The sequence below is a fragment of the Mycteria americana genome, chromosome 3, assembly GCF_035582795.1.
Source record: "Mycteria americana isolate JAX WOST 10 ecotype Jacksonville Zoo and Gardens chromosome 3, USCA_MyAme_1.0, whole genome shotgun sequence".
In the NCBI taxonomy this organism is placed as follows: Eukaryota; Metazoa; Chordata; class Aves; order Ciconiiformes; family Ciconiidae; genus Mycteria; species Mycteria americana.
Window position 1 is genome coordinate 128,118,897 of NC_134367.1, and position 23,584 is coordinate 128,142,480.

Sequence of the window (23,584 nt, forward strand, 5' to 3'; positions counted from 1 at the left end):
AGCTTTGCCACATCTGCTGCAGAGAAACCGCGGGGAACGACACCCCGCAGCCGCGGGCGGAGGGCCCTCAACGGCCGCCTCCCCAGGGCCGCCGGCGAGGAGGGCAGGGGAGGACAGCGCTTCCCGCCGGCTTCTTCCCACCTGCCGGCGCGGCGGTGCCCGCCGAGGGGAGCGGGGCGGAGGGAAGGGAAGGGCCGCCTACCCCCCGGTGCCGGCGGTAGGGCAGGGCCGGGCCGGGCCGGGCGCCGCTCCTCCCCTCCCCTCCCCTCCCCTCCCTTCCCCTCCCTTCCCCTCCCCGTCTCTCAGACGCCAGGTGGAGGCGAAGGGAGCGGGAGTCGGGCGGGGAGGCGAGGGACGGCGCTGCCATCGGAGACCGCAGGTGAGGGGCCGAGGGAGCGCGGGCAGGGCCGCCCGCCGCCGGGGGAAGCGCGGGGCGGCAGCGGGTGTCCGGCGGCCCTGCTTCCCGCCCGCGGCGCCCTGCGTGTGGGGACCCGCGGAGCGGCCGGAGGAGGAACGCGGGGCAACCAGATTATCGTGTTTATTTTTTGATTATTTTCCAGCGCTTGTACCCGCTGCGGTTCGATCCGCTCCCGGCCCCCCGCGGGGAACGGCCTCCCCGGGGTCACTCCAGCAGCGGCAGCCTGGCACTTCCTCAAACGCCGGCTCTGCCCTCAGAGCTGTGCAGGAGGGAGCGCAACCTGGTGCCGTGTTTACCCCTTACCTCTCAGCAGCTACCTTCTGAAAGTTGCCAGGGCACTACCTGTCTTAGAAATATTCAGGAGAAACATCATGCTCTGGTTTTCCCCTCCTTTACCTTAAAGCGGATCTTTTCCCGCTTTAGTACGACTAACATCCCGTATTTCCACACAAAGTTTGAAGTTCGGGGCTGTAAGGGCTAAAATTTGCGGAGATCTCGATCTGTAGAGTAATTGCTGCTTTTTTATAGCTGTGTTGGCTAAAATGCTCTGTAGAAATACTGACTGGAGTCAGCCGTAGCCTGAAGACATGTTTCTGGCCTTTTTGATCTCCCTGTGCCAGGCCATACAGCTGCAACCCACGTGGAGCCCAGGAATTGGGGCGCGTTCCCGGAGCAGATCCAGTCTTGACCTGAAGGTTTTAAGACATGGAGCATGCACAGCCTCCCCTGGCAGTTTGGGTTTGTTTGGGTTTTAGTACACAATAGTTAGTCGCCCTTGTTGCTTAGCTTGCCTCTTTTTTGAGACTAGGCTTTGTTTGTGCTGTGTTCTGTGATAGATTTACTAGTGTTTGTGTTTTCTTATCATCAAACTAAAACCTCCTGGTTTGAAGAGGAAGTGGGGAAGAGAGCAGCTTTAGGGAATGACGGAGTGCCAGGATTAGCTGCGCTGAGGCCATGGTTTTCCAAGCCAGCATGAATGAAAGAAAGAGTTTCACCCACCCCTTGGGCTGCTCATTTTCACCCATGTCAGCACAAGCATTTGCATGCAGAATTAGACTGGGAAGCTAAACCAAATTTAAAAAGGAAAAAAAAAAAATCCAGATCAGCTCCCAAATGTTTTCGCTGGCACAAGAGGGCAGATGAGACGGCTTCTTTTCAGTAACAATACTGGCTTATAGTGGACTGTAGTGTAGGCAAAAGTATAGTTCCCCTGCCAGATTTCATACCTGTGCTCCTGACATGAAAGCATGTAGTTCTCACTCTTAGGCCAGTTGTAGACTTATTTATTTTTAATGCTGTTATTGATGCTTAGGAGAATGGCTGGTGACATTCTGACTTTTCTAAAGCCAGGATTTTTGTTTTGCTGTGAATACAGTGCAACGATAACTGTTCTCTGCACCTTGTACTGCCCTTGTGCTGAAAGCCTCATCTGCCTGGGAGACCATCTCAGGAGCTGTCTCTTGGACACTGTGCCTTCAGGAGAGGCACAGCCCTTCCCCTCCACCAGGCACCCCTGCTCTAATGCATCCCTAAGCTAGCACATCCGTGTGGCACACAGCAGCACAAATTCAAAATCCCAGCTCCGTCCCTGAGGCGGGAGAGCCGTAGCGTTTTCCAGCGTCCAACACAGTGTCTTTATTTACCAAGGCAAAACAAACAAACTTCTTGGATAAGTATCAACCTTTGTTGGTTTAGTAACTGTTTGGTGAAAAGGTGTAGGCTGGCACATCCAAGAACATAACTAACAATAGCATTTCTTCCTCAGTGTAAATTAGCCTCTTGGAGTCATATGATTATGAAGTTGCAGTTTTTGGAGTTAGGGCTGTCTATAAGTCATCGTGATTTTAGAATTTCAGGGCAGACTCCCAGCACTGTTCTAGAGAAACTCCTTGGCAAGGTGATTTTCCCTAAAAGGATGGTTTTGAGCTGGACACATTGTTTTGTTTATATTGTCATTCATTTAAGGGGAAATCAATCTAATCTTTAACAGATACACTTTCATTGCCTTTACCTTTGGAATCACTTTTCCTTATTAGTAGAATTTGTCATTTCTATTATCCCTTTGATACTGAATTTTATATCAGTAGGGTTGACACCAGGCGTGGCCTAGGCCCAAAGGAGTTCAAGGAACCAAGTCTACAACATTAGTATTCTGAGAACAGATTTTAAAAGAACTTCACTGAAACGGTTAGATGACTTTGATTTATGTTGTACTCCATAATACAAATACTGCATGATACGTAATTTAACAAAATATCAACAGTCTTGTTGAAATTCTTAAACCATAAGATATTAAGAAACATGAATAACACCTGAAAGTCTAGGGAAGGTTAAGCTGTAACAGGGTGGCTGCTGAGTTGCAAGAGCCTCCTTGCACCTCTGGAAGGGAACCTCAGAATGAACATTGAACCGGGCTCTGCGCTGAAGAAGTACCTTTTGGCACTAAAAACCTCTTTTATTATCTAATCGGTAACATAAAGCTTCATTATTGTAAATTCGGTAAATAGATGAACTTAAATTTTCACCCTGCTTCCAGGCACGCTTTATTTAACCTTTAGCTTAATTTTACATTAGTGTAACCTAAGCTAGTCTGGCCTTGTCCTGCAGTCAGTCCTAGAAAAGGTCATTCCCTCTCTCACTCCTCACCTGTGACTGCGGTTCTTGATTTTTCTGGTTTTGACCTAACTTTGAGGCTAAGGGGTTTAATTTACTAAATACTTCTTTTTAAAAAGAAGATCGACAGAAATCTGTTAATATCGTTACATCCCCTCTAGCCTTCTTTGTAAACAAATCCTAGTTATTTTTTATGTCAGCAGATATGTGCTGACATCAGCAGATATCTTGCTGACATCAGCAGTCTGTGTACGGCACCTTTAACAGCGTCTCTGTCTGTGACTTGGGTTCTCAGGTATTGCTGAAAGTCTGCAATAAATGGAAGTCATCCACTTTACTGCCTAAGCTTCAATGGCACAGGCTTGTTTCTTAGGGTTCAGTTTAAAAGGACACTTGAGTGCTAATCTGGTATCTTCTATCACTGGTTAAATATCCCAAACCCTTCCTGCAGCACCACCTTATACCTACAAGCTCTTTCTTCAGTAATTAGCAGAACTCTACTGGTGATAACCACAGCTTCTACTTTGAGCATCTTCTCTAGTTTGGCTTGGCGTGATTACTGTTTACCTGTCCTGGCAGGAGCCTGGTGGGATCTCAGACAATTCACCCTGCTGAGACAGGACACATGCCTACATCTGTGCAAGCAATCAGCAGAAACTGCAGTTATATGCCTGGATATTGCTGGCAGAGAGCCATTGAAGTTATTTGTCTCCCCTTGCATCTACCCAAATAGGTAAAACTGCTCTCTGGTTTTGGTCCCATGGGACCAAGCTGGCAGAACTGCAAGTGTAAACTTTGATTTGCAGTGAAAATTACAGCTGTAAGTGTACAAGTCAACGAAATTCCTTTGTTTGCTGGACAGATTGCCAAAACAGATCCCACCCACAACTGCAGGCTTTACGGTGTCCAGACCGGCAGATCAGCATTGTACAGTGGGGAAGCCCGGGTAAAACTGGGGGCTATCTCTACCCAGCTGCAGACACTTGAGTTGGGGGAGGGGATCAGAATAAAAACAAAAAATCCCACATGCCTATCTTGCAAGAATAATCACAAGAGCAGAGTCTAGTTCAGAGGTAACAAGATAACACATCTGAAGTTCCAGCCAAGGCCACTGCAAAGTCTTGGCAGCATGGAGGTATTCTGAGGCTGTGGAGAGATATGTTTGTTTCAGAGAGTGGAGGAAAAATCTCCTTTTTGCTTGTTTGTTTTGTTTTTGCAGAGCTTACGTAGACCTTTCCAAAATGATTTCCTCAAGTCAATATGGGTCTCATTCCTGGGAGCTCTTGGTGACAGTTGATCATCAGCATGAAGAGGTACAAAAGGAATTTTTACTACGGGTCACAGGGGACCTTCATATTGGAGGAGTGATGCTGAAATTAGTAGAGCAAATCAGTGAGTAAAGACCTGTTTAATCTACACAGTGTTATTAAAATAATACATGCAGCTTTCCTTCTACAAAAAGAGGCTCCTGCTCATTTTGAAATGGCACTGCCTCACTTACTTCTTTGTAATGCTACACTGAGCATGTAGGTGCTGCAGACTCAGGGGTTTTATGTGGCCAGAACCCCTGCCTGTCTGTCACTAAAGCCCCTATACTATCACAGTGCAAACAAAACTTGACTTTGTTTTTGTCTTCCAGTTAGACAAATATAGTTGGACTAGACTAACTATTCAACTCCCTTTCCAGATAGACTTTAATGGTGGCTAGTTGGAGGGGCAATAAAGGTAGCTGATACCCTATTTATCCATCTGTAGCAGTCAAAGAGACAGGATTAGTTCTTACAAAGGCATTTCAGAAGTTACTGTCTCCTGTGCTATAGTAGCATTCTAGCCAAAATCTGAGCCACGTTATCCATTGCATATATCCAGTAGGGAACAGCTGTGAAGAGCAGAGACTGGCCGAGTCAAAGGGAGGAGATGAAAGGTAAAATACCCTGTGTACAGTCACAGCAAGTCAGCGCTACAGGCAATAAGAGAATCTAGGTTTCTTTAACTCGAAGCCATCAAATGGAGCTGCCTCCTAAAACAATAATCTGCACTCTGAGGCTGCAGAGTGATAGACACAGGCAAGGTAGTATGGTATTTGATTATTATATCAATGCCACAGGGTTTCCATTTGCAACTCATTCTTCAAGTATTGTTCTTTTTCCTGGAATTCTTAAATCTAGAAGTCTTCAGTCGCCAACTTCATATGGAAAGGAACCTGTCTGCTAGATTAGACTTGCCAAGCGGGAACACTGTGAGCTTTGCGTTTCTATGCATTGCTCTAGAAGTACAAGATTTGTGGCAACAAAAAAAAAAAAGTAAAAAAAAAACCTCCTTGAAACTTTAGTCTTTTTTACATAGCTTGACTTCAGACAAACAAGAAGAGAAAAACTGAACTATAACAAAACCCTCCAGCAAAATAATGTCAAGAAATCTAAAATCAGCAACTTAATTTCAGAGTTCTTACTGCCAAATGAATGGTTTTGTTTTCAAACATAGGTTTTGAAGGAAACAAAGGGGAGAGGCAGGAGATATCCTTTCCAAAAGGCTCCCCTTCAATGGAAGGACATTTTTACATGAAAACCCTTTGTGATGGGAAAGCTCTACTTACAGATAGTGATTTTATCAGGGAATCCCTTTTCCAGCATTAAAGCAGGTAGCATATCTGTGATACATTTCTACCAACTTCTGTGTGTACTTACACACACAATTCAGCCAGCAAACCAATGGTAGCTGGAGTTCTCACTGGGTCAGAAGACTAATTTTTCACAGTATTTTATAACTAGTACTCAGCTAGTGCAAAAAGCTTTCTATATTAAGTAATATTTAAAGCAAATCTGTAACTAAGTGATTTGTGTCAGCAGCTCTCTTCAGACACAATTTTTTACCAAGAAACTCCAAAATAGGACAGGGCTCTACTGTGCTGTAGACATGCTGAGGAATAGCCTTTACCTGGCAGAGCTGGTGAGGAGGAACGAGAAATGACACAGAAGACAGAAACAACTTGACCCAAGATCACACAGAAACTTTACCTGCTACTGCACATCATTGGCATCTGGGAAGTCATCTAGTCTTGGAATTCCCCATAGAACTGAGAGCATGGGGAATTCCATGCAATGCCTTATCTCTTTCCTTATGCATGTGCTTCTCATGTTGATCTAATCAAGGTTTTGACACCTTTCAGGTCAGGATAGCTTACTGCTCAGGAGTAATCAGACAAAAGCCACTGTTCTCCCCCTCCAAAGCTCTTAATATAAGTCATGAACAAAGTCTTCTATCTGTTCCTGATTCAGCAAGCCTTACTTTATCTGTATGCTTTCAAAGTACAAAATAGACAAACATTTTTCACTGAAGCAAAACACAGGCAAGTCCATATTAGTGAAACAAGACCATCATCGCCTGGCAGGCCTGCCTTCTCTGAGAAGTTTTTGTAGGCAACCCTTGTCAGTCCCTGGTCAGTCACACCAGCCTGCCCTCTGGCACAGACTAATAAAAGATTTAACTGTACCATATCGCATCATGCCCATTCTACCTCCCTTACAAGTTTCTACCTCTTTTACAAGTTTCTGCATCCTGTGTGGTAGAGGTCATCTTATTTGTTCGAGAGCTTGTTAACTCCTTCCTGATTGTCACAGGGTTTACTCCCAAAATAATAATTCTTTTCCTTGACTATTTAAAGAATGTTGCCACCGTAAAGTTGTCGTGAGTTGTGCTCAGGTGAGCATCCTTGTTAGTCTAACTGCAGCCACAGGGAAGAGCTGAGAACAGCCCTTAGCTGTGAGTCACCAAGACTTCAAGGGACTCCTTGCTGGTTCTTAACACCACAGAGATGAGCTGTTCAGTGGTGATTCCCAGGAGATTGTGGAAGAACTTGTGCCCGTCTGGGTGCACACAAGGTTTTGTGGGAGGATTTTCAGCTTGCACTATCAAGTTGCGAAGTGGGAACCCTTGTTATTAGTCCGTATCCCAGCACAATCCAAGCAGCATTGGACCATGTATAGCACCAGATTCAGGAGATGCTCTTTCCCTGTGGATATCTGCAAGATTAAGGCAGTGCCGCAGTCAGCACCTAGCTTAACTCTTCAAGGAAAACAAAGTTAGTTCCCAGTGACTGCCACAAGTATTCAGCAAATGGGATCTACGTCTCAGGAACTGTAGTTCCTACTTTAACGTAAATAAATTCTCCTGTTTGCAGAGCACTGTTTCCAAACCAAGTTTTTTAGTATATTTGCTCCATAGTTTATTAATAACCATTTTGTACTTTCCTAGAAACCAAACAAGATTGGTCAGACTATGCTCTTTGGTGGGAGCAAAAAAAATGCTGGCTTCTGAAAACCCACTGGACACTCGATAAATGCGGGGTGCAGGCAGATGCTAAGCTGTTCTTTACTACTCAGCACAAAATGCTGCGGCTTCGCTTGCCAAACATGAAGACTGTGAGACTGAAAGTCAGCTTCTCTTCTGTGGTATTCAAAGCTGTCAGTGACATCTGCAAAATTCTCAGTAAGTAAAGCTAAATCCCCTCTGGCAGTTGAGTTGGAGCATTTTATTCGGTGACTTTGTTTTGATGTGAAGTCCTTACTCACAAAACTGTTTAGCTTAAGGAGAAATTTAACTGAGTTGAGCCAAGATCAAAAGACAGATTTTTTGGTTTTTAGTATCCCGTGCACGTCAATGGTTCTCAGTCTTTGTGGTAACCAATGCAAACGATGCAAACAGTGTCAGAAATGTGTCCCAGGAACTGCAGGAGTACTGGATAGCCAAAGTCCTGTTGATGGTTTTGTAGGGAACTTTGTCCTCCTTCAGCGCGACTCAGTCCTGCTTATTTTATGCCACTAACTAAGAGCTTGAGCTTATCAATCTCTTACACCAGCTTTCACCACAGGCAATTTTACTGATGTCATTTGATTTATCACCTACTTTCACTAGCATTAATGATATTCAACTTGGCCTATTGGTTTATGTATTTACTTCAGAAGGAGCATGATTTAAACATTCAAAACTTTTATATGCCCAAACCTCTTGAGGTCAGGGCATACCAAACTACCCCACACAAGCCCATGAACACGTTGCAGCACTGACTTCCCGTGTCTCTGCTCTTTCCAGTAAGGGAGCACTTCCAAACAGAGAGGAGGTTTTGGAGCATGCCAGACCTGTGTGCCTGTGATCCACAGGGATAAGTCAAGTCTGCAAACAGTCTTCAGAAACCCTTAGTTTTAGGGGTTCTTTAATTTAGATCTCCAAAGCTTAGGCCCATAACACATTCATCTTCAGAAGGAATTTACCACCTCATATTGACCACAATGTAGCTTTCAATTTCCTCTTCTAGCACTGGATTGTGAAAGGGATAGTATGTCTTTATTACATTTAACAGCTCTGATAAAATGATGCCATAATTGTTCAACTGATGTTTGGCCAAATTAAGTATTTCTACCCACATTTTTCTTCCAGACTGAGTCAGTACAGGAACCCTGTAACTTTTCCCATGAGTGAATATTGTCAAAGATGTCTTTGCTTACCCCAGGATAAAAGTGTTTTTCAGGAACAAAGTGTCAGGTTTGCAACTGACAATATGTGTCTGAATCAGTAGTGCATTGGGGAATAGTGTATAGCCCAGACAGAATCTTGTATGTGAAATATAAAATTCTTAAGTGTATAATAGAAGGTGTGAACTTCAAATACCGTGGTTCCATTTCTGCTCTTGCTTATTCAAAAGTCAGACATTTCATTGAGGTTATTACGCTCAAAGGTGATTGCAGAGCCGTTAGGGAGAAAGTTTTTCCCTGGTGTTCTAAAATGCAGTTATGCTTGCTACAAAAGCAAGCTTAAATCCTGTCAAAACTCACTCTCACAGCCCAAGTCTTTGGCCTTGTTACTGAATTACTGGATTTTCCATGGCTACTGCTTTCAACCTGCTAAAAATAAAATTCACATTGCAACATGGAGCTTCCCCAAATGCTATTACCAACCAGGGGCTTTTTTTGGGATGTAAGCTGCTGAGTTTCAAATGTTTCATCTTGCTTCACTTCCCAAATTGCCATTTTAGATATTAGACGGTCAGAAGAACTCTCTTTGTTGAAGCAATCAGAAGATGCACTCAAAAAGAAAAAGAAAAAAGACAAGAACAGCAAAGAACCACTTACAGAAGATATCTTAAACCTGTGCAACTCTCCAGTGAGTTCTGGATTATCAGGTAATGAAAAACCAATAGGATTTTGCTCTTCTGACTGAAAGTCAAGAAGAGGAAGAAATCCTTTGCTACGTAATTAAAACCAGGAGACCAGTTTAATGTAGGATGGTGGTCAGAGAGACACAGTTGGCCTGAAATTAGTGGCTTCAGGAAGGTCCTGAAATCTCCAGCATATCAATATTTTTCTGTTGTTTTTTAAATGTATTCCTTTCCATTGATATGAGAAAGGCTGTACCAGAAAACAGGTGATCAGCTGTGGCCCTGCACGCAGGATGTGCTGCTGCTCTTTGAAAATGTGAGACCGCTCTTAAAATATTCAACAATTTTGGCAACCTCCAAGGGAAAGGAGAACTAAAGGCTTGAAAGTATGTCTTTCCTATCTCCAACACAACGGAGGTATCTCACAGAACAAGGAAGAGCACTTCTGTCCCTGAGGTCACTTCACCTGTGAAAGGACAAGGCCTGCTGTAAACAGCAGAGATAGGAGACTGTCTTGAAAGAAAAGGGTTAGTCTTTTACGACGGAAAGTGGTAGACTACCTAAGTCTGAAGGCAGTTTTCCCTGGAATAATACATTACTCTCTTAACTTGCAGGAAGTCCAGGTTTATATAGTAAAACCATGACACCCATTTATGATCCCATCAGTGGGACACCAGCTTCTTCTACAATTACGTGGTTCAGTGACAGTCCCTTGACTGAGCAGAACTGCAGCATCCTCGCCTTCAGTCATCCCAACTGTTCTCCAGAAACACTAGCAGAGATGTACCAGCCTCGGACTTTAGCTGATAAAGCCAAACTCAATGCAGGGTAAGAGGCCTCTCTTTGAGATCTTTGGCTTAACAAGGATAGCATTAATCCAGCTTTTTAAGCATAAAGCAGAATTTGAAAACAAACCCCTGATATATGGCTACGTTGATACTTAAAAACATGCTTTGATCTAGGTTTTATTTCAGAATTACTTACTCTTTTTAATCTTTTTTCCTTATTCGATATTCTTGGTTAGGCAATTTTGCTTTAAAGTGATGAATGATGTAATTGTGCAGGCCCTGGACTAAATTCTGTTGTTAGATGAAGGCAAATCCAGTTTAGCACTGTGGGCCCAGCTAAAGGACAGTTTGGACAGCAAACTCTAAAGGCTTTAAATGGACAGTGGAAGTACACCTGTGGATAAATTCAGTAAAGCTCGAATGCATTACAAATAGGTGACTTACTGAATTATACACAAGCAAACATTGCTTCTTGTATACCATCAAAGAATACAGAGCACTAGGGGGTTTAGTGGTGCAAGTGTTTGAGAGGATTGTCTCCCTAGGATTAAAATACGGATTGTCATTTTTAGATCTGTGGAGTATTTAACAGTGACTTTGATATTTTAATTGGATTTCACTGGAGAACAGAAGTAGCTAGAATTATAAAACAGCAAATACTGAAATGAAAAGCGGGAGTTCTAAATATACAGGTACACTTTTGCCCTGGCTTAAATGAACCTTGTATTTCTGGAGATCAAGAAGAAAGAATATTCTTGGCATAGGTCACCCCAGAACTAATTACCGCTCAGTTTTTGGCATCTACTCCTGATGTTTTGAATAGTGCTGGAGAAAAAAATAGGAAGATTGTAGGTATTGTGTTTATACCGTGAAAGTTGGAAATCCATATGAACCTTCCTCCTTCTCGAGTTATGTGAATCTTCCCCGGACTTGCAGGAATTAGAGCTGTTTGTTCCCACTTCTGTTTCACAAGTAGATTGGAGCTCTGCAGGTGTGATAGTTTTTCCTGTACAGATGAATCTGTGGGTTGTTTTCTTTCACAGCTGGCTAGATTCATCTCGATCACTTATGGAACAAGGCATTCTGGAGGACGATCAACTTCTTTTACGCTTTAAATATTACACTTTCTTTGATTTGAATCCAAAAGTAAGAGCTTTGTTTTTATTGCTATTCATTGTTTGCCTGCTTTCATGTCAAGGAGCTATAGCACAAGGATACCGAATTTTAGCTAGGATTTGTTACAGGCCCTTCAGAGATCAAATTCTACTTCTTCCCCTCAGCTAAGGCTGCACTTTTCCCCTCTGGACACTGAATCACCGTTCCTCACCTGAAATAAGATCTTAAGTATAAAGATGAGATCTGAAGAGCACCAGAAACAGTATTCAGATTTCCAGAGGGGCTGGTTTACTTTCTGCCTCTCTTTTAACAAGAAAAATTAAGGGGAAAACTAAATCAACTGTATCCTAAATGATGTAAAGGTATAAGTCCTATTTTTGAAAATGGACTTAAAAAATGTCATTTATGTTCTACCACCCTTCACTGAATATTCAGCTTTTCTGGGCTGAAGCCCTCAGAAGCACTCAGGCACTTAAATCAAATTTGTTTCAATGTAACTGGGTGATTAAATACCTTTGGGAAGTTCAGCAAAAGTGTTTAAGTCCCATTTGAAAACAAGACTTAGTCTTCAAAAAATCACTTAAACGTTATTCTCAAGTTGCCTCTCGTTTGCCTTTATTGCCACTAAAAGTCAGTCACGGTGGCTGTGTTAAGCCAGTGTTTTTAAGGCTCGGGTGATAACATTTAGTGAAATTAGAGCATGATCATGGACTAGTGTAAATCAACAGGAGTTCAAATGTGAATTTTAGAGGATTTGGCCTTCACATTGTTATTTTCTGTAAATTCTGTAAAGTCTTTCATTTCAGGCATCTCAGATAAACAGAAGGGCACTTTTTAGTTCAGGTGGCATGTTTTTGGGTGTAACACCATCCCCACTAAATTCAAGTATGTGTCTCAACTTCAGCAGCCCAAACATTTCCCTTCTTTGCCCCAGCCAGCCATGGAGCCATAGGATGAAATAACCCAAAACAGCTTCAGGCAACTTAATAGCTCACCACTACTGGGAGAGGTCACACTCCAAGGTTTACCCTCCCATCACCTACCTTTCACCAGCTCTGGGGCTTGAATATTTCTGTGAGTCACTTCAGCTTATTAACCAAGTAGATAATAAGAAACAATCACTATCCAAAAAATGGATAGTGAATTAAAGCAGTTCACAGCAGGATCTGACAAATGTCAAGCCAGTGCAAAGATAGAGCCAGAACTGAAAAAGCCAAGAGCAGAAGAGGGGAAGTGAGGAATAAGAGTTTCTGTCTTTTGGCAGTGCTGTTGAATGTCACATCAGCTGTGTCACATTATTTTCACTCTCATAGTGTGGTTTCACATTTCGGTTAAGCCAGTCCAAGGCCTACTACCACAAAAGGGGATGTCTTAATCTCCCCTTCTGCTTTAGCCAAGGACTCCTGATTAATTTTCTGTTGGATCAGCAAGCCACTGTGACCCTACACACAACCACACGAGCTAGTACAAGATGAGGATGGGAACATACAGCAGGGCAGAGGTGGGGGGAGGAAGGAAACAACCTTTATGGCTTCAGCCCAATGTTAGATCATCTGCAGCTGATCATGAATCTGTATCTTGATGGTCATTAACGACCAATGTTGTTCTTTTTTGCGGCAGTATGATGCAGTGCGAATAAACCAAATATATGAACAAGCCCGTTGGGCCATCCTCTTAGAAGAAATTGACTGCACGGAGGAAGAAATGCTGATCTTCGCTGCACTACAGGCACGTACTTGATCCAAGTTGCAAAACCTGTTTCCTCAAAAGGCAGGCACAAGCTAGGACAAGACTAGGATAGAGCCCAGGCCAATAGCTCTGTTTGGATTGGGGGTCTGCTATTTCAGTGAGAAACAATAAGCAGCATCCATCACCTAAACCAACTAAATTCAGTAGCAGCACACGATTATTCAAACTGACACGATTATGGAACCATTTACTAAAATCATCTAAAGCAAACCATATCCAGGATGTAACTTTGATACCAGTCTATTCTGAAGGGAATTACTATGAAGTGTTACTTCCCATGCCAGCTACCACCCTTTCACATATTCTTCCTGAAAATTTCTCTAATACATCAATACATACGTTCCCAACAGACCGAAAAAAAAGCTATAGCACAATGTGAAGGTAGGGACACTATGGAGTACATAGAAATTTAACATGACTTAGCATGACTTAGTCCCTGACTATAGGTAATAAGGCACAAATGTTTATTAATAATAAATTCCTTCCTTTTAAATGTAAACGGAGCTGCCAAAAAATTCACAGCGTGCCACTGCATAACAGTACGGAACTTTGCTGTCAAGTTTCCACCTGGTATGGGTGGCACTTATAGCTGACAGTACTGGGGATGGAAATGTTAGCATTGAGTCAGCCTCACAGAACAGGATGATTATACCTCACAGAACAGGATGATTATACAGTGAAGGAATACAAACACTGGCAATTAAAATAAGAAACGGTTATCAGTAATTGCACTGGCGATCATAGCGGACATACCTGTTTCCTTGTGGAACACCCCATAGTTCTGTGCTGCAGAACTTTACGCAGTTGTCCAAGACCCAGAAGACCAAATGGCCTATTTTCATATGCTGTGATTCTGTGTTGCTATCTTGACTATCTGATATTTGATGTTTTATTTTAGTATCATGTAAGCAAGTTATCATTATCATCAGAGGCACAAGATTTCACCTGTGAATCAGAAGTAGATGAAGTAGAAGCTGCACTTTCTAATCTGGAAGTGACACTGGAAGGGGGAAACGCAAGTAACACTTTGGTATGTCCTTTCGGGTCCCAAAATTGTTTTCACTGTGTCAAATGTGTTGACTCTGATGACCCCACCTGGTTCCTGATTTTTTTAACAGAGTTAACAGCCGATTACAAAGTGCATTGTACTAAAATTATTCCTAATTATTCCTGATAGGAGGACATCACAGACATCCCGAAACTTGCTGATAATCTCAGGCTAGTTAGGTGAGTTATTAAAACTAATAATAAAACATACAAAACAAAAAGCTTAACCATACAAGAGATCTGTTGAGTTTTTCATTCTAATCTAACAGTAGATCCTAAGGTTATAAAACAACAAATACACCAGATAGGTCTAACTAGCCTAATATCATCCTCTTCAAATCTTTCTCTTACGGCTTCTGAGCAAGATTCTCAGCAAATCTTTCTAGCTCTTGGGGTGCTGGGGTAGCTATACTTATGCTTATTAAAAGACCAGGCTCTTTGTATTTCCTAGTGCTCATCAATCATCATCTCTAAACAACAGAGTCTACAGTTTTATTTTCAATCACATTTTACTGGGTTTTGCCAATAAAAAACTTGAAAAAACTTTCAGCTCTCCCTGAGAAGAATTTCTGAAAGCAACCCTGGGGATTTTTTTATTTTTTTAAACAAAAGAAACAAACAAATTACCCCTTTCTAACCAAACATGGAGTCTGTTTCTAATATGAAAATGTGTTTCAAGTTGGAGTAGCAGTATGGTAAACCAGGTCAGTAATACCTCACCTAAATAAGGAAACTGAGGAAAGTACAATTCTGTGATCCCACTATAATATCTTGATTTACGGGTTATTTAAATGGCTGCAGTGACCTCAAGTCTGGAATGCCTTTTATCACAAAACAGTCTTCATGTTTTAGAAAGATAAAGATTTCTGTTGCACAAATATTTATCATTCATTCTGTTGACAAATCATATTTGTAGCCAGTGAACTGAAAATTGCACTTGGAAACTGCTAATTTTTGTTAACGGTTAAGAATTGTTAATTATTAATTCCCAATTAAGAAACTTTATTTGACATTCAAATTACTAAGGTGGCTTAAGATGAAAGGGAATTTAAGCCTTTTAAGTTCTGTCAGTTACTCGCCTCTAACAATGCGTTGTTTATTTTTCCCCAGCAGCAGAGCAGTTTGCTTTTAAAAGCATTCAACGGTTGTTTTTCATCATGAAAAATTTCCTATATACATGATAAATCCCTTACTAAACCTAAGACATTGTAGAAACTAGGTAAGGTGTAAAGCATTTCTTTACAGGAACAACAGCATTTTGTTACTATAATTATTTGCTTAATTGTGAACAGAAATGTAAAGTTCTGCATGTCATACTGCTGGGTCTATTCATATAGTGAACTTTTATTCACATTTATTCACAATATGCACCATGTTAGCATGCTAGTAAATACTACTTTCAGGTGGGTGGCAATATGGTGGAGAATTACCATATTTTTTTCAAAAACAACAACAACAAAAGCTTTCAAAAACGTTTTCAGCAACTTTTTTTGGATAGAAAAATAATATTGTTAGTCTAAAAAGATTACAGTCCCTTATTTTTGAAGAATGTCACTATATTGGAAAATTAAAAGCCAAATTATTTGGCAGTTTTGAAAATCCAAGTTATTTTTTTAATTTAAACATAAAAATCGCCATTTTCTAGAAAGGATTCTAAACTAGGATTTCTAGAAAGGCTCTGGAGAAAGCAGGAGTGGGTATACGAAATCACTGTTTTCCAGCTAGCTGTATACTCTTTGTACCATCATCTTAGATTTAAAGGGAAGTACTAAATAGACAGTAGAATTTTTTTTTTTCTCTTTAACTTCATTGTTGACCTTTGTAGCTAGTTGTGAAGTATTTCTCTACTAAAATAGTACTAATACCTCTGGTTTTCTCTCCTGAAATATATTGAACCTGGGATTTTATATCCCCCCCCCGTGGCTTTGTTAGTATATTCTTTGTAGAATTAATGATGCTTTTTATCTCTTACTGAAGAGAGGTGGGGCGCGCACAGTGATTATGTTTGACCATTAGTATCTATCAGTTTATTCAGAAGTAGATATTTTTAAATTTACTCTATGAAAGAAATCAGTTTGCACTAGCAAAGGATTAAAATTAAGTAAAATAATTAAAATGAGGATTATATCCATCTATATACATGTCTAAGGACATGGAATAACACTGCCCTAGTGGAAGAAGATGGTTTAAACTATTACCTTTTCTTGGAGTGCTACAGAACCTCTATAAACTAAGTGAAGGAATAGAATTTTGTTTTGTTAGATACTACTCAGATGAAGCCAAAAAGATGGTCTCTACTCCCTTACAATTTAATGAATACAAGTTAGTTTTATGGATGCAAATCTTCTAGGTAAGGAGCTGTGAAAAACTGAAGCTACTTCTAGTGCATGTGAACAAACTAGTGGGTTACATTAGAGTTACTGAGTTCATGTGAAAAACAGAATTAGTCTTTGTTAGAAGGGAATGGCTTTGATTAGGAATGGAAGAAAAAAAAGTAAGAAAAACCACATAGAAGGGAAAAAAAAAAACTGAGAGAAATCATAGATGGGATTCAGCTAGAATCCGGGGTAAAAAAACACATCCATACCCGGGATAACTTGGATGCTGTATTGGTTCCAGGCGTTTTCCACCCCCGTCACTGACCCAAGTGTGAGTAACCCAACTGAAGCCATGTGTATGACCTCAAAGCAATTTGATGTCCACAGTAATATTTGTGAGTGACTTAGCAATTTGTACATTTCAATATAAACCAATGTGATTTTTTTTTTTCTTTTAGGCCCAGGAAGCTGTCACTCAAAGCTATCAAGCCATATTGGTTTGTCTTTAAAGACACTTCAGTATCTTATTTTAAAAACAAGGAATCCGCACAGGGAGAACCTATTGAGAAACTAAACCTAAAAGGTAGGAATTTTCTTTTCCTTTCTTTCCTTTTTCTATTGCATTCGTGAACTGAATAAATCAAGGAATCCCTGTGAGACTCAGGAAGGCAAGCACAGTCGCATTTAGTCTTGGAACTTTTTCAGTTACTGACACTCCTAAGCAGGCAGACCACATCTGCAGAAGAGGCCTAAACAAAAAGGATTCAATAGCTTAGCCCAATCCAAGATTATCTGGACCTGGCTTGTAAAATGCCACGTACTGCTGAATTCACTTAAAGATGAGTCAGATAGAGAATGTGATCTGTGTGACACTTTTATTTCCAAATATTTTTACTCTATGTTAAATGGTAGTACTCAGCTCTGTCCTTGGCAAATGCACACTGGTAGCAGAGGATTATGGATGATGCAGTGGACGAGAATGCCATAGGTTGCACCTATATGCTGCTGTGCAGGGACAGCTCGAAGACCTTCTCTGGACCTTGTTGTTTCATGCATGGGGATTTCCATAGCTACAACCAGCTTTAGGTACTTCTGGAAGAGAAACCCCGGGTGTACACACGGCAAACACCAGCACCATATATAGCCTCCATCTACATCTACTCCTGCAGGGACATCATTTGTTCAGCATCAGGGAACCAGTGATGCCCAGGATTCATCCTAGAAGAAACCTTTGAAATAGAAAGAAGATTGACCCCTGTGAACAAATGGCTCTGCATACCAATCTGCATATCCTCAGTAGGTCAGATAAATGCATGGTAAAACTAGCCAAGGTGACTGGAGCCTCACCAAGTAGCCCACAGCCTTGGTGTCCCTTGACACAAAGGTGAACTGTAGGCATCCTTGACTCCAGCTGAATCCAGAAGGCCTGTAAGAGCACCATCAACATGAAACACCAGGTCCCCAGAGGTCTCTGGGACTCCTGAACTGGCCAGCCCTGTTTGTTGTAGATGTCACCTACATCCCATTGTCAGTACTTAGTTGCTTCTGAAAATATAGTCCAGGCTTTCAAGACAATTAGGCTAAAATTTCCAAAAGTGCCCATCTCATCAGCTCCTCTCTATTTTAAGTGTTGAGCATTTCCTAAGAGCAGGCTGAGGTTTTGAGAACACTTGCATCTTTTCTCTTCCACATTGACTAACATGCTCTTTGAGCTCAGACCATTCATCACACTGGCAAGCCAGACCAGGCAGTGAACTAGAACAGAAAGCTAGAACAGGCCTAAGCCTCGAAAGTCTTGGCCCTTGATCTCAAAGGAAAACAACCATTAAGTACTGTTCTTTAGTATTAATCAGTACTTAAAATTAGTTATGTAGTAATTAAATAAATCTATTCCTTCCTGATTCTCTGTGATCTAGGATGTGAAGTTTTACCAGACGTAAATGTTGCAGCGAAGAAGTTTGGAATCAAATTACTAATTCCTGTTGCTGATGGCATGAATGAAGTATATTTAAGATGCGAAAATGTGAGTAATAAGACAAGGGAAAGTTTGTATTCCAGATTTGTTGGCAGATTGTCTAGAGGACCCATTGTCTTGTTCTAGAATTTGTATAGAAAAATAAGGATGCTGCAGAGAGTTTTATTATCTACATGTTTAGTAAAATTTAAGAACGATGTGGTGGTCTAATGAATACTTCATGATTGAGGGAACAAAAGGACAGTAATTCTATGTTTATAATCAGTTTCCAAGTAAAGCTGCTGGAAAGAAAAAAAGAACATACTATCAAAAAAGTAAAAAGAAGTTACAGTATTTTGCTTCGGTGTTTTCAGAGGATGGGGGTTTGGGTTTTGCTCTCTTCTTTTATCTTAATTAGAACTCTCCCCATTCAGATGAGCATAGCGTGATAAGGATCTTACATTTGTTTTCAATTTCAATTTATTTCATTTGTATTGAAATGCATCAATCCAAATTGTGTAAAAATGTTCATTAGGTGGAAAATAGTCATGCAATAAAATTTCCAAGAAAACCTATTCCAAAGTGCTGGATTTCTTTGGAGATTTAAAACCTAACTATTCTGTAAAGGCAGTCCTGTAGGTGGAACTAGCCCAATCAAGGAAGAACAACAGTACTATGGTAACTATACATCCATGCAAATTAAGCGGAGTAACTCCAGAGTGGTTTTATCACACAGTGAAAGATGCGTGAGCAGTAGCCATCTTCATAAATGGTTTGTCCGAAAATATCAAACAATTGTCTTTGTTGCAGGAGAATCAATATGCTCGGTGGATGGCTGCTTGTGTTTTAGCCTCAAAAGGCAAAACAATGGCTGATAGCTCTTATCATCCTGAGGTCCACAAGATCCTTTCATTTCTAAAGATGAAGAACTGGACCATGTCTCCCCAGGCTGTCTCTGATCCAGAAAGCATAGATATGAAACCAGAGTGCTTCGTCTCACTACGATATACCAAAAAATACAAGTCCAAGCAGGTATCCTGAGCATGGCTTGATGGTTGGGTCTGGGTGGTTCCAATGATTGCTTAGGGGTGAGGCTGGATACAAGCAGCATTTGGAAACCATACAGTAGAATCATCTTGCAATACTCGTTTGTCCCTTTACCAAGAGGCCTTTTCTTTAAACTGGACACAGGGACAGGTCTCTGGGCACTTCTTCCAAGTACTCCTCCTACATCCACACCGTCTCCTAAGTCACTCATCATGTTCTCCTCCTGATAACGCTGTCCCTGAAAGCCTCTTCAGAGTAAGAAAGGAAGGGTTTTAAGGACAGGAAGTTACTGTCTGCATCTTAAACAACAGTGTCTTCCTGTCCTCTCGGCCTGGGTGCCTCTCCTTCCTCTCCACCTAATTCCTTGTCCACTGCTTTTGCTGCAAAAGAGTTCAGCCTCCCCATCCTCAGGACACAGTCTCCAGAGCAGTATGCTGGAGCTAGACCCAGTGCAGCACAAACCCAGACACTGAGACCTTCCTGCACTGTTCCGCCCTTGTAGCTCAGGATCTGTCCCCAAGTGCTCTCTGCAGTACATCTGCATGAACGGCAACGACTTAAGTGTCTGCACATGGCATCAGAGCTAATGCTGTTTGATTTAGTGAAAGCAAGGGTATTTTTGTTCTCCAGTCAACTGAAACCTTTCTCTCTTCCTGTGTTTCCCAGTTGGCTGCTCGTATTCTGGAAGCCCACCAAAATGTATCCCAGATGCCCCTAGTGGAGGCTAAGCTGCGTTTTATTCAAGCATGGCAGTCCCTCCCCGAGTTTGGCTTATCCTACTACATTGTAAGGTAATCACGCTGTTACAGCGGTGTCAAGCTGCCATAACGTGTTCACGGTCAGTGATTTGCAGGAACTTCTTTGACTCTCTGTTCTGGAAACATTCTCTATTTTTTCCCACACAGAGCTTTTTTAATTCTAGTAACTTCCATACTGCTGGTTTTTTTCTATAGCAGTAGCACTCAGTAGCTCCATTCCTGGAGTGAGACTCCATTTATGGCTGCCTTCATACAGACTTGTTGGGTTTTGCCTGAAGTAACATATCACTAGGATTAAACCCTTATGGACATAAACTCACTAAAATGTAAAAAAATGCATGTCTTATTGGTGTTCTCAGGTTTGCAATATATTTGTTCACTCCAACTCTTGCTTATTGGAATATGATAAAATGCTAATTTCTTTGGCATTTCACTAAGAAAACGGCAAATGATCCCTTTTTTAGGTTAATCTGGAAGAGCAGTCAGCACAAGAAGGGTCCTGTTGTGTTCACAGCAGTTTCCCGGGATGCTTACCTTGAATATGGCAGGGTTCTGACCTGTATTCTTGTCTCTTGACAATCCACCAAAAAACTGAGAAGTACTGACACAACCATACTTGGAGGCACCTTCCTTAATTTGTGCTTAACACCTCTTCAGGGCTACTTAGGAATCATCTGCGGTATAAATTGAACCGGCTGGGAACCGTTCTCTGGCACAGAGGCCAGCTGGCATAGAACAGCCCACATCTGTATTATTAAACTTTCTGACTTCCCAAAACCCAGTAGCCTCATGTGAACTACCAGATCATGTTGGTCCCTGGATGTTCCAGCTCCTGAGCCATACCTGGGAGTAATTTGAGAGAGTGCTGCTTGGTTGCAGCCAGAATTCTGCCTGGGACTCTTCTAGCTATTGAACAGAACACGAGTTCAGTGCCCGGGAATGTTCCCTGTCACTATTTAATTTACTAACATAGGTATAGATGTTTTGCCCCATCTGTCAGCACTAATTCTGTTAAACAAACAAACCAACCCAACAGCCAAACTGCATTTTGTAGCATGAGCAAAACACCTTGTGGTGAATTTCTGCAAGCTGATGGGCAGTATCTCAGTGGGGGCATTAAGTAAGGCACAGATTGTGGTCCAGGTCACATTCTTTCCCGAAGAGCCAGCTTCATCTAAGGAGAGAAGGTTCAGAAACAGGATCAAAAATACTGAAAACATTAACAGCAGACAGATGAGATTTCTTCCATCTTTCAGCATGAAGGTAGAGGAAGGTAGTTGCTTTACCAGAGTAACCTTTTCCTAGCTATTCCTATTATATGCTTATATAATTTAGGTGAATATAACTAGATGAACAGGTTCAAACATTAGTGAAATGAAGCAAGGAAAATTATTGTTGACACTTTTCCAGTAAAAGTATAAACAAAATAATGCATTTTGGCAGAACAGTAATTTTTAGCAGAAAACAATGAATTGGAAAGATTTCAGCTAGATATACCTGCCTGATTATTTTCCATCTTACACCATCATTCACCAGCCTACATTTTTGCTTTATAACAAATACTGTTCCAAAGAAGGGTCCGAGCTCTCCACAGGCCCAGGCTGTTGTGACTTTTCCCACATTCAGAGGAGGGCAGGTGAAATGTTTCTCTAGACAGAAATCACTGCAAACCAGATCTTCTCAAAGGCTTTGTTGGTTTGGTTTTTTTTTTCAGGTTTAAAGGAAGCAAAAAGGATGATGTGCTTGGGGTGTCCTATAACAGGCTGATACGAATAGATATAGCCACAGGAGATCCTATCACAACATGGAGGTTCTCCAACATGAAGCAGTGGAATGTGAACTGGGAAATACGCCAGGTAAAACTGGAACAGCTCTCTGCATTCAGTCATTACATTTCAGACACTGGAGGATGCTGTCAGAAAATCTTTTTAAACCTCAGAGTGAAAAGATTTTGAATGTGTTGTGACATGTTATTAAATAATGTCTAAAATTTTTCTTAATGGAGTCTGTAGTCAAAATTCAGAAAGTAAAAGATCTCCAGTTTAAAAGGTTCGTACCAAGCTTATTCTTTATAAGTTGCCCTTGATTTCGACGGGATGAAATACAGAGACTCAAATGTAAACTCCAACCCATGATGTTTACTGCTCGGTCAGTAAAAGTCTCATTTTAGCTCTCTGTATAGTCTAGCTCATGCATCATCCCGTAAATTGTGGTGATTCAGTCTCTTTTACAGGCTGAGGATACAGGAACCCAGTTTGTCTTTCAAATCCTAAACTGAGAGTGCAAGGCCAGGCTGTAAGTTCCTCGGTGTCAGTATGCGGTCCTGAGAAAGAGGCTCCGTTGTGTGATTTATACCGGGGTGCTCCTGACCCTGCTGAAGGCTGCTCAGTGGGGCCAGCTGTTGCCCAGCAGTCCACTAGAGAGTTTGGGTTTGAAAGCTTGAAGCCAGCTTTGTAAATTTTAGATTTCTGGGGTAGAACTAGTGTGACCTGATGTAAATTCAAGCAGCCTGGAAACTGTTCCTGCTTACAGTTTTCCACATCCATCTGTAGGAGCCAGGAGAGATCAGATACAATCCCCAGTACTCCCTGTGCCCGAGCCTGTAATGCTGCGTAAAACTGTGGGGTTTGCTTTAAATCTCTCTCAAAAAAAGGCAGAATCCACAGTTAGCAGCTAACCTCAGTTTGCTGGATTTTAGAACTGACAGTAGTTGGAAATCAAAACCTGGACCCCAAAAGCAGATTTAAGGTCAGCACATAACAATGGACAGTATTAAACATTATTGGTTCAGTGTACAAAGAGTCAGGAGTACCATTCCTGCTCTTCTCAGTGTTCACTTTATACACCATTAGAAAAAATAGTTAAAAGCATGTTTGTTGCCTGCCTAAACAAGCAACAAGATTTTGACCACAAGAGGGCCCTGCCATAGCAGAAAATTAAGATACAAGCAGCCAAACACTCGACGTCCTGCAGACCCAGAAATCTTTACAGCTCTCGGTTAGCAGAGACAGGTACTGCTTTATCACAGTATTTGTGGTCCAGCTGTGCTCTCGCACTGGTTCTTTTTTCCCAGATGCAGCTTACTCCGTTCCTGATTTTCCTATATGTATTTTCTTTAGGTTGCAATTGAGTTTGATCAGAATGTATCTATCGCTTTCACATGTCTGAGCGCAGACTGCAAAATCATCCATGAGTATATTGGGGGCTACATCTTCTTGTCAACCCGCTCCAAAGACCAGAATGAAACACTGGACGAAGATCTGTTCCATAAATTAACTGGAGGTCAGGAATGAGGTGAAGTAAACTCTCTTCCCTCTGCCTGCTTCTCCCCACAGCTAAGAAGACCAGAGATTAAACAAAAATCTCTCTGATTGTTAATTGCTGACTAATATATCTTGTACATGTCAATCCATCTTGTAATATGACTGGACTATTTACAGTTTTTGTTAAATATTGAAGCCAATGTCACTGGATGCAGTATCCATCATCAACACTAGGAAAAGTAAATTGTCTTTGTTTTCCTTTTGTACAGCTAGAAGTTTTAAAATAAACAGCACCTAGCCACTGGGCATTTTTGAATCTAGTATTTTTAATTGCAGTAATCTGTTTAAGCATCCGGAAC

General features: G+C 41.5%; 1 protein-coding gene and 1 long non-coding RNA gene across 5 annotated transcripts in view; one reads left to right on the top strand and one right to left on the bottom strand.

Moving 5' to 3' along the window:
• Window positions 1-23,584, bottom strand: part of LOC142407435 (uncharacterized) — a 221,570-nt gene that overhangs the window by 173,492 nt on the left and 24,494 nt on the right. The gene's annotated exons all lie outside the window — the stretch shown is intronic.
• FERMT1 (FERM domain containing kindlin 1) lies at window positions 122-23,531 on the top strand. 3 transcript variants are annotated; one of them, XM_075496926.1, is made up of 15 exons: window positions 122-379; window positions 4,251-4,423; window positions 7,286-7,519; window positions 9,063-9,209; window positions 9,800-10,013; window positions 11,017-11,119; window positions 12,710-12,817; window positions 13,737-13,868; window positions 14,016-14,065; window positions 16,662-16,786; window positions 18,120-18,226; window positions 18,968-19,189; window positions 19,871-19,995; window positions 21,677-21,818; window positions 23,082-23,531. In XM_075496926.1, exons 2-15 carry the CDS (start codon window positions 4,273-4,275, stop codon window positions 23,253-23,255), a joined length of 2,034 nt encoding a protein of 677 aa, XP_075353041.1. In that variant the 5' UTR covers window positions 122-379; window positions 4,251-4,272; the 3' UTR covers window positions 23,256-23,531. The 3 variants fall into 3 exon arrangements, with proteins under 3 accessions (XP_075353041.1, XP_075353042.1, XP_075353043.1); XM_075496928.1 differs by having other exon boundaries at window positions 123-379; window positions 4,251-4,344; XM_075496927.1 differs by lacking the exon at window positions 7,286-7,519.